Genomic DNA, 16,362 nt, shown 5'->3' on the forward strand with positions numbered 1-16,362 from the left:
ACTTGCAGTAACATGTTGCAAATAGTGTTTTAAAAAAAAATGGTTCAAATAGCTCTGAGCACTATGGGACTCAACTGCTGTGGTCATATGTCCCCTAGAACTTAGATCTACTTAAACCTAACTAACCTAAGGACAACACACACATCCATGCCCAAGGTAGGATTCGAACCTGCGACCGTAGCGGTCGTACGGTTCCAGACTGTAGCGCCTTTAACCGCTCGGCCACTCCGGCCGGCTAGTGTTTTCAGCCGATGACTTTCATTTATTTATATTATCAAGGCTTTAAATGTTTGAATGGCTGATAAAGTCTCCTTTTAAATTATATGAGGAAAGGTTAAACATTTTTCTACATCTACATCTATACTTTATGAACCACCACGGGATGCACAGCAGGGGGTACATCCCACTGTACCAGTTATTAGGGTTTCTTCCTGTGTCACTCACATATAGAGCATGGGAAGAATGATTGTTTGAAGCCTCTTTGTGTGCAGTCATTATTCTAATCTTATCTCCACGATCCTGTGTGAGCGATACATAGGGGGTTGTAGTATATCCCTAGAGTAATGATTTAAAGCTGGTTCTCAAAACTTTGTCAATAAAGTTTCTTGTGATAGTTTACAACTGTCTTCAAGGGTCTGCCATTTCAATTACTTCAGTGTCTCTGTGACACTCTCGCACTGATTAAACAAATCTGTGACCATTCATGCTGCCCTTCTGTGTATACACTCAATATCCCCTGTTTGTTCTATCTGGTATGTACTAGAGCAATGTTCTAGCATAGGTTGCACGAGTGATTTGCATGCAAACTCTTTTGTAGACTGATTGCACTTCCCTAGTATTCTACCAATAAACTGCAGTCTACCACCTACTCTACCCACAACTAAACCTATGTGATCATTCTATTTCATATGCGATCATTTAATTTCATATCCCTAGAAAGTGATTTATAAGTCTATGTTTCGCAAAAATTATTTCTGCTGGAAAGTGTGCTTAACATTTGCTGTAGCATGAAGTTTGGGCGTTTATTAAACATTGTTATCAATTACTTAGAATTACAAACTTTGCGATTACTTAGAATTATAAACTTTGCGCAGTGTGTCATAACAGTTAAAATACGTTTTTGGAGAGAAAAAGGTAAAGTAAAACTTAAAAATTGTATATTTCAATTATTTTTCTATAAGGATTATTTCACTTAACATTAATTATTTGATGGATAAATTATTTACTTAATGCATCGTCAAGACTACTGTTGTGTATCCCATAGATTCCATGACATATTGACAGGTTTGGAGAAACAGATTAGTGTCCAGCATAAACAAACCGCCAACAGAGGTATATACTAGTTATAAAATACGCAAACTGTCACCTGTTATTTAAAAATCAAGTACGACGTGATACCATCCTGAAACCACTATTACGATTTTATCAACACGATTCTGTCTCCAACGGCCTTCCCATTCAACAGATAAATACCCCACTGTATGCAAATTATTTCGAAATATTAAACCGTGGCCGTTCACCCGTTTTTTCATAACCGAGGACAGACGGTAAGTGTATTTGCTACAAACGCAGTAACACACCCACAATATCTGCACATGAAATAGGCATACATTCTTTCTTATTATCAATCGTCATTAAGTTCGGGTTAACGCACAAGAGTTATAGCGAAGTTCAATTAGGAAACATCGTTGGTCAGCGTAAATGTCGTTCAGTCCGGCCTATCACTCGACAGTTGGTCTGTAGTATTAGTAGTGTGTGAAAGTTATTGCTCCGTAATCGTGCAGATATCTGTTAGTAACTTTTTGATTTACCACCCGGCCTTGACGAGGAAATTTTAAATAGTAAGTTTATGTTTTAAAATCGGGAACGGTATAAACTCTTCGGATTTGGCAACATGGAACTTTTTTGTGCTAGTCAAAATGTTTCACGAATAACTACCATAATTTCTGTATACCGTAATATTACGTTATTACTGTCTTATCGCACCTTCAAGAGAAATGAATTTCACTAGCAAAAATGAAAATATTTGTACGTTAGATGAAAAGAAGAACTGTTACTTGCAGTACCTTATTATTCAACTTCCTGTTCTCAGGTGTGAGTCGAGGAGTAAGCAATAATGAAAATGGCGTGGCAGCCGCAAGAAGATGGTTTGCGACAAATATTGCAGCTTTTGAAAGAGTCGCAGTCTCCAGACACGGCTACACAACGTGCCGTGCAACAAGTATCCTTAATATCAATAAATTCATAATTTAATTGTCATAATTTCATGGAGAACCCGCTAAACGGCCACCATAGAATTATTGACGTAGCTGCCGAAGCTACTATGTTTGTGGTGTGAACTTGTTTTTAACGTGTGAACTAATGATGGAATCTCAAGAATTTCGTCAGTCATTCAATGTAAACATTTTCGCTTACCTTGCTAAAGCTGTAAGCCCTGCTTATATGTAGTGCCCCAGTGTAATGCTTTATGAAATTCACCTGTTGACGTGTTTTCATAGGCATAATTGTACTAGTTTCTTTTTTAAAATTAACTCATAAACAAGAATGTTGACAAATACTTGCCTCGAAAACGATATATTACGTAGTAGTGCGTAATTGCAGCATTGCTATCAGGATGATTTATTTCCGCAGGTTTTAAGAAGCGGCAGTGACAAGTAACTGTGTAAGAATGTATTTGCCCAATATTTCGTTTAAGTGGTTACGAAGGTCACTCTGACGTGGGTGCATATTATGGTGCACATTAGATTTTTCACAAACCAATTGCTTAATGAAATTTCGCAATTGTTATTATGACCTAACGTTTTTGTTAGTGCTGGTGCTGTCAGGAATATTAAAGAATATGATTGGTAGGCCTTAGGCAGTCTAGATGTTTTTTGAAAGTTCTGATGTCGAAATCCATAGCTTAAACCAATAAATTAGTGGGATACCAGGATGTTATTTGCACAACAAATGTTCAGCCATTCCTTCATTTATATCACTACGTCTGTTATCAACTGACTGTAGTAAACTAAACTTGAAAATACTTAAATCATTCAGACGATAATGCTTCTGAAGCTTTTGTTTTGGATGATACAGGCAATAAATAGCCTGTTGCTAGGTTGACAATTTTCTTTATGCACTACCTCTGTAAGATCTTGAAAAAGCAGATAGTGTTAGATATAATTCAGGATGGTGTTACTATATGTTGCATGACTATGTATAAACATTACCAAAACAGGAGGAAATCGACCCTGCTTTGTGAGCTGATAGTGTGTGTCATATATTTCAAATGAGCAATATAACTTTTTACTTGTAATTTTTGGTCTGTGAATGCATGCGCAAAGATAAAACTGCAAGACCACTAAAAACGTTAATTTCATATTTTAGTAATGAGGGACACATCCTTATGTCTCTATAAAGTAATAACGTTTCATAAATATGAAATCATTTTTAAATGGGCTATAGATTCTAGCACATCTAAAAAAAACTTGGTTTTAAGAACAGTATATTTGTGTGATATAACTCCAGTCTGCTCATTTTTTTTATTTTTACTTTGAATTTAGTACCCCCAACAACACCTTTGCCATTTGATATAGCGAAAGAATTTGAATCTAGTGATGTACTGTTAAGTTCTTCTGTGATATCTAAAGTGGTTCTTGAGTATTTATTTTTAAATTTGGCAGTGTAAACATCTCAAAATATTGATTGATGAAGTGTGTATACATGGTTGAGGCTATTTCAAGATACTCTACATGGTGTACTGTGCTTGGGTCAGTTAATCATCGAAGAACAATATTGGGCATTCGTCTTTGGAAACTGCTGTGAACAATGTTACTGGCTAGAGTCGATAGAAGGCCGACCCCCCTTTCTTGACAAATTGGCTCTGGTGACAATGGGCACGTGATGTTCCGCTCAGATGGTACTGTGGAATAAATTCCAGCTAAGAAAATTTAAAGTGGGGAAGGGAGGAGGGGGAGAACAACAACTAAATGCTGGATGATAGATTGCAGCTCCAAAATGTTTAGAATGCTAATTTAACATAGTGCTGAAATTATACATTGGCAATTGCATCATCATCTGAAGTCGCATGTGTATTCTGTGTCGTCTGTGTGTCACATCACAAAAGTAATGTACATGTTCCCTCTGCAGCATTGTTTCATGGCAGTGGGGATTCAGTGTAAATGTTCAGATATGTGTGGCACACATGCACTTTGCCATTTACAGGTTTCCCGTCTATCAAGGAAGATAAGAACTCCTATGCTCATGCATATAACGCAGGCAGTTAGTGTTGAAAAGTGAAGATATTCAGGGACTGGAGATAACAAGTACAAAAGCATAATCTCTTCTGTGTATTTACTAGTGTTGCGTGTAAAGCATATTTACCTTTTCCAATGCCCTGTCTCACTTTCATTTGCCTGCTATAGCACCACCAGAACTAGAATAAGAAATTCGCTTGTTTGCTTATCATCCCTATATATACATATGTACATCTTTCACTTGTTTGTACATTGATGTTACTGTTTTCGCTTTCGACACATTTCTCTCTAATCGTATATTGCTAACACATTCCCCCTCCTTGTTAATTTTCCTCTCACCTATTGGCACCACAATCGTGGAAGAGAGAGAGAGAGAGAGAGAGAGAGAGAGAGAGAGAGAGAGCGAGAGCGAGATTGCCCCCAACTTATATTTTAATTTTTTTTAACATCTTGTGCATCCCTTTCTTCAAATTGAGAAATAAGATCTCACGTTTCCACAGGTGATGATTATTATTACTTTTCGGGACATTACATTATCACTGAAGCATATGAGAAAAGAGCAAGATCTATTTCTTTCAAAAGTAGCTAGTATATACTCTCACAACTGGGTCAAATCCAATTTTTGTCCGGAAATTAGATTGGTAGTGCAGTGTTTCTGGATACACATATGGTTATACCAAATTAAAAAGGCATAATAAATATGGGGGGAAAAGTATCAAAACTACATTAAGAATAGGAGATAGTAGAAAACTGAAGAAAGGTGTCATCATTATAGAATAAATAGTACTCAAAGTGGCACATCAAATATGTAGTCTGTGGCCATGAGCTCAACTGCAGTCTGCCATCAGCAATGGGAGATGAAGTGTTGACAATGCCAGCCAGTCGTGCTGGTGAAACATCAGAAATGCTAGAACAGGCTTCATTCGATTGACCATTGACCAGCCAAACAAGCCAGAAGTGTTTAAAGTCTTGTGGTGGCCTGGATCCACACATTGGCCCTTGCATATAGATTCCCAAAATGGTACTATTGTGATTAGAAGAAGAAAAAGAAAAAAAAAATGACGGTGAGTTGTTTGACATGGGTCATTGAAGACACTTTCAGGTTCTAGCAGCTGACTGAAAACTACAGTGCAGATAACTTGCCAATTAAATTTTGAGCAGTAGCAAATAGTGAGGAGAGATTCCATTCAGAACCACAACCTTTCTGGGCCAGAGACGATAGCACTACTATGTGTACCTCTGCTCAGTGCACATCCCAGAAAACAAAAATTAATGTTAGTGCAGGCAAACTGCTGTTGAACCTAAGAAGCATGGAAAAAAGGTATACTTCACTAGTGAGTCACTTTACTTTGGCATTGGTCAATGGCAGGGTATGAGTAGATAGAAAACCACAAGGAAATAAATCTCAATAATTAATACCTTGGTGGTAACTTGTGTGGAAAAATCAGGGGAAATCTCAGTGAAGTTGAATTTAGTCTCAGGGAGCTGTGAAAGGCTCAGGAAACTGAGACATTCTTGGAGGAGTTGAACTGTGTGTGTTCACAGCAAGAAATACATCATTTTGTACAAACAGCTCTGTGGTACTGCTTCAGGAACAGCTGCTTTGTGAGTTGGGTATTGAAACGTGACATCCATTGAATTATTGATATGTTTTTCAGTTGATCACGTCTATCTCTGGGATGCTATCCTACGTCAGAAATCTTCATTCTTGTCTTGGGATTTTTGGGCTGCGGGTCCCTTTGCATGATTGTGTGGCGTAGACGTAATGTGCACATATTTAAAGTTGTCATGCAGCTGGCAGTTGCTCATTTTTTGAAACAGTTGCCACCTGTGACAGGGATGATTAAGGAGAGTCGTACCGCCCTATCTCGACAATGTTAAATTGGCTATATAAAGGCCCCGTTTTCTCAGGAACTGTTGAGTATATAAATGTGGTGTTTTTATCACATGTTCTCCCATGCGTTGTGAGTGTATTGCTCTACAATCACTTTAAAATAACAACTAGAAAAAAGTTATTATTTTTTCCCTAAACATATAATTTTTTGGTGTAAATTTTCACAATTTGAATTTCTTGAATTGTAACTATTACAGTAAATACTACTAAAGTAGAGCTACATCATCATTGTACTATCTGTCATGTGGTAAATAATTCATTGATTTAGATTCAGAAGTTTCCAAGAAAAGGGGGCTTTTATACTGAAAAAGTCACATTGAGAAAATTGCGTTTAAAGAAAAAATTTTAATATACAGCCAACTGATACATAAAAAATATGTTAAAATCCTACTGGGTGGTAGTCCTCATCTCCTCCATCATCTCCCTCACCCAGTGCTGCCCTCCTTCTCTTGGATCTGGCTTCTTTTGACATTGTTTGTTGCAGTCTCTGCCCTTATGATTTGCAGTTGGTCCAAGTCCATCACACTTTTAGTGGTGTTGTAACCTTTATGAATGCCAAGATATTCCAAAACCTGTAGTATTCCAGAATAGCCATCATTAAAAGTAAGAACAGCATCCAAAACACCAAGTTCAAAGACAGACCTTCCAACAAACACATTTTTTGGTATCATTGGCCATGCAACATTGTCAATGATTCATTTGCATTTTATTTTTTGCCCTTCAGACATTTCTTAAACAGCTCTGGTTGGGCAAGATCCTAAACACAGGTTTCATGACAAGTACAACAGCATTTGGTATAGTAATTTTGTGCGAGACAGTCTCTACTTTACCCTCCTCTTTTACCTTCAAGTATTTACACCATTCAGTGGTCCCCTTTGGGGCTCTCCTGCATCCTGTCAGAGAGGCTCCCTCTTGGCGGATGTCTTCAACCATCTTAATCTTGTCTGCCTCAATACTGGCGCCCCGACTTTCCTCTCGGACTCTACTCATACCTACTCCCACTTGCACCTCTCGATCTGTTCTACCACTCTTGCCCGTCGTTTCGAGTGGTATGTCCTTTCTGACACCTATTCGAGCGACCACTTCCCGTGTCGTTCGTCTCCTGCACCACACCCCATCCCCACGTCCTTCGAGCTGGAACATACCAAAAGCTGACTGGGGACTTTACCCCTCCCTGGTGACCTTTGCGGACCACGATTTTCTCAGTTGACAGGTCGAATACCTCACGGCTGTTATCATCAATGCTGCCGAACGTTCCATTCCTCGTACTACCTCTTCTTCACGTTGCGTTTCCGTCCCCTGGTGGAATGAGGCTTGTAGAGACACTATCCGTGCTCGACGACGTGCTTTACGCATCTTTCGCCGCCGTCCTATGTTGGCGAATTGTATTGCATACAAACGACTCTGGGCGCAATGCCGTAGAGTCATCAAAGACAGCAAAAAAGCTTGTTGGGCCTCTTTCACCAGTCCTTTTAACAGTTTTACTCCCTCTTCTGTCGTCTGGGGTGGCCTGCACCGGCTGCCGGGCATTAAGGCCCACCCCTCGGTACCTGGCCTGACTTCAGGTAATGAGGTCCTTGTTGATCCTGTGGATGTCTCCAACGCCTTCGGCCGCTTTTTCGTGGAGGTTTCAAGCTCCGCCCATTACCACCCTGCCTTCCTTCCCAAGAAAGAGGCAGAAGAGGCTCAGCGACCTTCCTTCCACTCGCTGAATCTGGAAAATTTTAATGCCCCCTTTACTATGCGGGAACTCGAACGTGCACTTGCACTGTCCCGGTCCTCTGCTCTGGGGCCAGATGCCATTCACTTTCAGATGCTGGCACACCTTTCTCCGGCAGGCAAAAGCTTCCTTCTTTGTACCTACAATTGCGTCTGGACCGAAGGTCAGGTCCCCATGCGTTGGCGTGATGCCGTCGTCATTCCTCTACCCAAACCCGGGAAGGATAGACACCTTTCTAGTTACTGCCCCATTTCTCTTACAAGCTATGTCTGTAAGGTGATGGAGCGCATGGTTAACGCTCGGTTAGTTTGGATTCTTGAATCTCGACGGCTACTTACCAATGTTCAATGCGGCTTTCGTCGCCGCCGCCCCGCTGTTGACCACCTTGTGACCTTGTCGACATTCATCATGGACAACTTTTTGCGAAAGCGCCAAACGGTAGCCGCGTTCTTCGATTTGGAGAAGGCTTATGATACCTGTTGGAGAGGAGGTATCCTCCGCACTATGCACAGGTGGGGTCTACGCGGTCGCCTGCCCCTTTTTATTGATTCCTTTTTAACAGATCGAAAGTTCAGGGTACGTGTGGGTTCCGTATTGTCCGACGTCTTCCTCCAGGAGAACGGAGTGCCTCAGGGCTCCGTCTTGAGTGTAGCCCTTTTTGCCATCGCGATCAATCCAATTATGGATTGCATTCCACCTAATGTCTCAGGCTCTCTTTTTGTCGATGATTTCACGATCTACTGCAGTGCCCAGAGAACATGCCTCCTGGAGCGCTGCCTTCAGCGTTGTCTAGACAGCCTATACTCATGGAGTGTGGCAAATGGCTTCCGGTTCTCTGAAGAGAAGACTGTTTGCATCAACTTTTGGCGATATAAAGCATTTCTTCCGCCATCCTTACATCTCGGTCCAGTTGTTCTCCCATTTGTCGAAACAACTAAGTTTCTAGGGCTCACTCTGGACAGGAAACTTTGTTGGTCTCCGCACGTCTCTTATTTGGCTGCCCGTTGTACACGTTCCCTTAATGTCCTCAGAGTTCTTAGTGGTTCATCTTGGGGAGCGGATCGCACTGTCCTGCTTCGCTTGTATCGGTCCATAGTCCGATCAAAGCTGGATTATGGGAGCCTCGTCTGCTCGGCCATCCCTCTTACGCCGTCTCAACTCCATCCACCATAGGGGGTTACGTCTTGCGATTGGAGCATTCTACACTAGTCCCGTCGAGAGTCTTTATGCTGAAGCTGCCGAATTACCATTGACCGACCGGCGCGACGTACTGCTGTGTCGGTATGCCTGCCGGCTGTTGTCAATGCCCGACCACCCCTCTTACCAGTCCTTCTTCGCCGATTCCCTCGACCGTCAGTATGGATTGTATGTGTCTGCCCTGCTGCCCCCTGGAGTCCGCTTTCGTCGACTGCTTCGACAGTTGGATTTTGCCCTCCCTACCACCTTCCGAGAGGGTGAGAGCCCGACACCACCTTGGCTCCAGGCTTCGGTTCATATTTATCTCGACCTCAGCTCGCTCCCGAAGGAGGGTACTCCGGCTGCAGTGTATTGCTCATGGTTTGTCGAACTTCGTGCGCGACTTGCCAGTCACACCTTTATTTACACTGATGGCTCCAAAACTGACAATGGTCTCGGCTGTGCCTTTGTTGTCGGGGCCGTCACCTTTAAATACCAGCTCCTCGACCAGTGTTCCAGCTTTACGGCCGAGCTTTTTGCTTTCCATCAGGCCCTTCAGTATGCCCGCCACCACCGCCATTCATCGTATGTACTCTGCTCTGATTCACTCAGTGCTCTTCAGAGCCTTGGAGCTCCATATCCGGTCCATCCCTTGGTGCAAAGGATCCAGCAGTCCATCCATTCTTTTGCTGGTAGTGGCTCTCCTGTCAGCTTTCTGTGGGTTCCCGGCCATGTAGGAGTGCCTGGGAATGAGGCTGCTTTAGTGGGGTTGTTTGTAAGAGGCTTGTGTCGCTGTGGTGGGACACTTGGTCATCACTTCAGGGAAACAAGCTCCGGGCAGTAAAACCATTTCCAACTGCTTGGACAACCTCCTCCCGACCATCTCGGCGAGAAGAGGTCCTTCTGACCAGGTTGCGGATTGGGCATTGCCGGTTTAGCCACCGCTACCTGCTCTCCGGTGACCCAGCCCTGCAGTGCCCTTGTGGTCATGCATTAACAGTGCGCCATGTTTTACTGTCGTGTCCCCATTTTAGTCAATCTCGTGTTGTCCTGTCTCTGCCATCTACTTTACAGGATATTTTAGCTGATGACGCTCAAGCAGCTGCTAGTGTTCTTCGTTTCATTACTTTGACTGGCTTGTCCAAAGACATCTAACTCTTTCACTTATTTTATCTGTATCTTTGTACGAACTTTCTGGTGTCTCCCCCCCCCCCCCCCCCCCCTTGAGTTTTACTAGCTTCTATGTGCACTAACAATTGTGACTGGGCACTAATGACCTCAGTAGTTGAGTGTCCTTAAACCCCAAACAAACAAAACACCATTCAGTGGAACACAGGTTGTGTATTGGTTCAGCATCTGTAGACAGCTTGTGAAAATAAATTGCCCGAACAGCTCTCTTCATACCATCTAAATTATCTCTGTTACTTCTAATAGCCATACCATAATATTGTGTAATCTGATCAATTTGTTTGTCAGTCGACGTCTTATACTTAGACCGTCAGATAACTTGGTACTTCCCAACTGTTGTTTGAGTCTATGTAGTCTTGTGCCCATCCTGTTTTGCACATGATTAATCCACTCTAGTTTTGTAATTGACAAATCACCATAGGGTTTACTCTCCACCACTGCTTTATACGATCATGAGTCTCCATCCCCAAGAAACCTCATGTAGTGAACAGCACGGTCATGCTGGGAACGTTGGAACATTTTCACTGCAGAAGCAACCTCCATCCCTCCACTAGTTCCTTCATAGTTTCTCTGACAATTCATTTCATGCTTAGTTTGCTTGCCTACAACCCTGACAGTACATGGTCAACACATCAACATAAACACTTTCCCATTGTCGATGGTGATAATAGATGCACATGAATTCTTTGACTGGAAACCTCTTTTTTTGCCAGGATCTGCCGAATGATATTGCTATGTCAGAACTACCATTTCCTGCTACATTGTGCTCTGCTGCTGTAGTCATTAGCTCCATAGCACACGCCTTGACACTACTTCTTACTATGGAGTTGTATTTGATAGATTTTGTTGGGGGACTACGGAGGTTCAGCAAGCCACAAAGAACCTTACCAGCGTAATGGCCTTTTCCTATGCATTTAAGTCCATAGAAGTATCTTAGATTAGTGTCAAAAAGTCCATTCTTTACACTTACTTCTGAATTCTTGAAAGTCTTTCTGCTTTTACAGTTCAAACACATTATTTGTAAAGTGCACACCAGACCATTGTGTTGAGATAGCTTTTCAGAAATTTCAGTTTCCTCTCCACATATATGACAACACACTGTTTCACACAAAGCTGAAATAATTATGTGGAGATTAATAATAATATTGCAGTTTGTTTCACTGTCTGAAGCTGCAGTGTATTTTGCATCATTACCCAGCCGTTTTTTCTTGGAAGCACTCGGAGGAGTAGGAGGACTGTCACTATTTACAACGAAATTGTCGCGCCCTTCGGCGCTAACCACTGTTTCTACTGCTGCTATATTTGTTCTGTAGTATCTATTTCCTTTGTTTCGTATTTTTTAAACACTCCTTTTGGTTAGTCATGACAAAAACTAACACAGAAACAAAAACGCGGCTAGTGGATAACTGTTTTCAAACGTAAACAAATGTACAGTTCAAAGAGTTTACTGTGAAGTGCCGGCAGTGTAGGCAACTTATGAAACGGACAGTTCTCTACAAAACAAAAGAAACCTCAGCCTTCTAGACTACATAGTTCCAGAGAAAAATGCCATTATGCGAAATGAGGGAAAACAAAATTCTCGGAAATGTCATTGCATGATTATTTTCAAATATTTATTTAAAATAGTAAATAATCGAATATTTCAATAAAACCAACACCAAATTAAGCATAAACATCCATATTTTCATAATGTGCATAAAAGTAAAAATGTCAATTTTGTCATTTTGGGCAGTACGAGTCCCCTTAAGGCAGATGGTGCAGTTTTTCATTTAGAGGATGTTGGCATGTGATTAAATGTGGCCACTAAAATGTTCATCGTTGTCTTAAATTGCAAAAGGCAGAGGGAGTCTACTGTAAAGTCTTGTGTCCTTGTATATCATTGTTCGCTTATAGCTGTATACAGGCAGCCAGTATCTTCTGTGTGGGAATGAAAACACACTTCCATTTTTTACAGAATGATATGAGAAACACTCCAGACATGAAGGTGCTTATGTGACCACTTGGAATGCCATCAAGTGAGATGTAGCTTCCCCTAGTAGTGGGCAGCACTTTTAAGGTTGTAGTTCAGGGTAGATATCAACTGCTGTAGTTGTTTTATGGAGGCAGTACTGTGTACAATGTAGGGTAAGCAGTTGAAAAGAGTGGCTTGGGGGAGGGGGGGGGAGACAGTCCTATCCCTTGCTCCATACCACTGCATGGTTGCCAGTAGTCAGTGGAGTTGGATGTCCAAAAAATATTGCCCTAATAGTCAGTCTTGTTTGACATGTTTCAGTGTTCACAGTGGATTGTTGTTGTTGTTGTTGTTGTTGTTGTGGTCTTCAGTCCTGAGACTGGTTTGATGCAGCTCTCCATGCTACTCTATCCTGTGCAAGCTTCTTCATCTCCCAATACCTACTGCAACCTACATCCTTCTGAATCTGCTTAGTGTATTCATCTCTTGGTCTCCCTCTAAGATTTTTACCCTCCACGCTGCCCTCCAGTGCTAAATTTGTGATCCCTTGATGCCTCAAAACATGTCCTACCAACCGATCCCTTCTTCTAGTCAAGTTGTGCCACAAACTTCTCTTCTCCCCAATCCTATTCAATACCTCCTCATTAGTTACGTGATCTACCCACCTTATCTTCAGCATTCTTCTGTAGCACCACATTTCGAACGCTTCTATTCTCTTCTTGTCCATACTAGTTATCGTCCATGTTTCACTTCCATACATGGCTACACTCCATACAAATACTTTCAGAAACGACTTCCTGACACTTAAATCTATACTCGATGTTAACAAATTTCTTTTCTTCAGAAACGATTTCCTTGCCATTGCCAGTCTATATTTTATATCCTCTCTACTTCGACCATCATCAGTTATTTTACTCCCTAAATAGCAAAACTCCTTTACTACTTTAAGTATCTCATTTCCTAATCTATTACTTGATTACTAGATACATAAAAATTGGTGCATTGATTGACATATGAATGCGTTATTGTACATGGAAGTGCTAAATTACATTTTATGTCACCTTACTTATATCTGTTAACTGAAACTTGTCAATGGAAGCTTTCGATAGAGTCTCCTACAAGTGGGTGCATTCTCTGCTTGTACATTTACAGTGAATTTTACTTAAGATACATTTTCTTGGTCATTCTTTATTTGCAGCCTCAGTGTCGAAGGTGAAAATGTGCATGCAGACATCAGATCCTTATTACAAGCAAGAAACATATGAACAATCCCCTCTGTTATGAAGTTTTAACCAAGTATGACTAAGTGTGTTGTGATGGAAGAAACTTAATTTCAGCATTTGCATGCATAGTACTAGAATTAATGAAAAAGTTATCCAGCAGCCACTGATACTGCGGCTACACGAAGAATTTGACTGTTATTATTATGGAAGCTTGCATGTAAACAGGTCACACAATATTGACACAACAGTATTAATGATGATGATTGTATAATGACCTTGCGGATGTGGAACAATTATGCCACCAATATTAGAACTCGCAACATTCCTTGTTTACAGTGAATTCTAATGTGTGCATTTCATTGGGCGTCACACTATTAATGGGATTGGAGTTTGGGAGGTGAACTAGGATTGGGGGGGGGGGCGTAGCTAGAGGCAGGAAAAGTGGTTGGGGTAGGTAACTACTGGCTTAGAGGGAGATAGGTGTGCTGGCAAGGAATCTGGAAGGGAGGGATAGTAGGTGTATGGGCTAGGCATGTGCTACATGGATGCCGGAGCTGGTGAGGCACGGCACATGATGAAAATTGCATTGGTCTATTGGGAATGACAGGGCAAATGAAGGAGAGACTATTGGGTCAAAGTTGTGAGGACTGTGGGTTAGTGGAGATTGAGCCCAGGAGGATTGCGGGAGTGAAGAGTAACTTCCATCTGTGTAATTCAGAAAATCTGGTGCTGGAGGGAAGGATCCATATGGGATAGGCTGTGAAGCATCCATTGGATTTGAATATGATTATGTAGCGCTCAACAGTGTATTGTGCCGCTGCATGGTTAGCTTTGTTCTTGGCCACAGTTAGTGACAATTCATTCTAGTGGATAGCAGGTTTGTCATACCATCATAAAAAAAACTGTGCTCTGATTGCAGCAGAGTTGCTATATGACATGGCTGCTTGCACTGATGGCTGTGCCTCTGATGGAATAGGATAAGCATCTGGCAGGACTGGAGTAGGAAGTACTTGGTGGGTGAGTCAGGCAGGTCTTGCTTATGTTCTTCCACAGCGATAGTACTCCTGGGGCTATGTAATGGGAATGGCATTAAGGATGTCATTGGTTTGTTCTTGGCCACAGTTTGGCCCAACCTACACAACATTCTGGTCCATCTCTATGCCACCTCCGTTCCTGTGGGTGAAAATGACAAAACTATGCTGCTGGTTTACATAAAAAATAAGCAGGCACTGAGAATGCTCACATAGCAAATGGCATGCGATACAACCTGTTTCCATTTTGGTCTTGTTACTTTACTGTAGTTCTTATCACTTTACTGTTAAGAGATTTATTGATTTTGCTACCAAGATAACTTATTAAGTTTAAGTTTTCAACCATTCAACAACCTGTCTGTACATAAAATAGCATCATGTCGAGCATCTCGTCTGAAACCACTGAATCTATTTCCACCGAAATGTGGTATGCTAGCTAAATGAGAATCAGCACTGTCCAGTCAGAACCTCCATGCTACCATAAGGGTGAAGATGGGGCAAAAAGATTTTTTCTACTAGTGATTGATAGGCTGCCTTGCATAATGGACATGTTGTGCAGCTAGTATTGGCATGCCTTGCAGGTGCAAGCATGGATAAGCAGAGGGGGGAAGATGAATAGAGAGGGGAAGGATGAAGTCATCAGTGAAAGGGGGATGTACAGAGAGGGGGAGGAGGAAGGGGTGGACAGAGGAGGACGATTCATTGCAGGGGGGTGACAGACAGACAGCCATATTAAGTACTGTTGAACAGTTTTTCTGAAAACTTTCGAGCTGCCAGTTCAGCAGCCGACACACAACTGAAATATGTAGCTACCTGTTGGCTGGACTTTGTCAACAGTATCACTGTAGAGGCAGGGATTAGCAGTCATGGTGTCATTATAGCAACCAGGAAAAAAGAGCAGATAGATAGTTGTTAGCCTCCCACATAGACAATGAATTGATGTCAGTCAGTTAGTTATGACACAATTGTGGGCAAAGTTTCAACAGATTGTAACTCATGGTTTGGAGAATTATGTGCATTGTAAGTGGATTAAGAACAGAAAAGACCCACCGTGGTCTGGAAGATGATGTTGGAGGAAAGGCTGTTGCATTCTAACTTCAAAAGGGAATTAGCAAATGAGGACAGGCAAGGGTTAGTGTCTGTGAGAAGATCCATGCACGAAGCATACAGCTACCACCACAATATCTTAGCAAAAGATCTGGCTGAGATTCTGAGAAAATTCTGGTCCTATGTAAAATCAAGTGGGTTTAAACTCCCATCCAGTCACTTGTTGACCAGTGTGGTGTAGCAGTTGAAAATAGCAAAACAAAATTTGAAGTATTAAATTTTGTGTTCAACAGGAGAATTGTACAAACATACCGTCCTTTGACGATCACACAGACATGGACAGAATAATAGGCGTCCCTGGCATAAAGAAGTAAGTGGATAGAGTTGAAACCAAGTAAGTCACCAGGTCCAGATTGAATCCAAATTAGGTTCTATAAGGAGTACTCTTTGGCATTGGCCCCTTACTTAACTGGCATTTATTGCTAATCTCTTGTCCAACGCAAAGTTCCAAGAGACTGTAAAAAAGTGTGGATGACTCCTGTTAGTAACAAGGGTAAAAGAATCCACCTGCAAAATTACAAACCAATATCCTTAACATTGGTTTGCTGCAGAATTCTTGAATGTATTCTGATTGTGAATACAATGAATTTACTTAGGGTGAAAAGCTTTGTGCATGAATAAACGCGGTTTTGGAAAGCATTGGTTGTGTGAAACTCACCTTACCCTTTTCTTACATGATGTACTGCGAACTATGGATGGAGGGCAACAGGCAGATTCCATATTTCTGGACTTCGGAAAAGCATTTGACACAACGCTCCACTTCAGACTTTTAGCAAAAGTATGAGCTTACAGAATAAGTTCCCAGATACATGGTTGACTTGAAGACTTCTTAAGTAA

The 16,362-nt window shown here is 41.6% G+C and overlaps 1 protein-coding gene across 1 annotated transcript in view; it reads left to right on the forward strand.

Annotated features, from left to right (window-relative positions):
* Positions 1-1,702: 1,702 nt before the first annotated feature.
* The window catches only part of LOC126088116 (transportin-1), a 178,659-nt gene continuing 163,999 nt past the window's right edge, over positions 1,703-16,362 (forward strand). Inside the window, exons 1-2 of the mRNA XM_049906215.1 lie at positions 1,703-1,841; positions 2,093-2,221. Coding sequence (XP_049762172.1) covers positions 2,117-2,221 — 105 coding nt within the window. The 5' untranslated portion in view covers positions 1,703-1,841; positions 2,093-2,116. The remainder of the gene's footprint in view (positions 1,842-2,092; positions 2,222-16,362) is intronic.

The sequence above is a fragment of the Schistocerca cancellata genome, chromosome 6 (assembly GCF_023864275.1).
Source record: "Schistocerca cancellata isolate TAMUIC-IGC-003103 chromosome 6, iqSchCanc2.1, whole genome shotgun sequence".
NCBI classification, from domain to species: domain Eukaryota; kingdom Metazoa; phylum Arthropoda; class Insecta; order Orthoptera; family Acrididae; genus Schistocerca; species Schistocerca cancellata.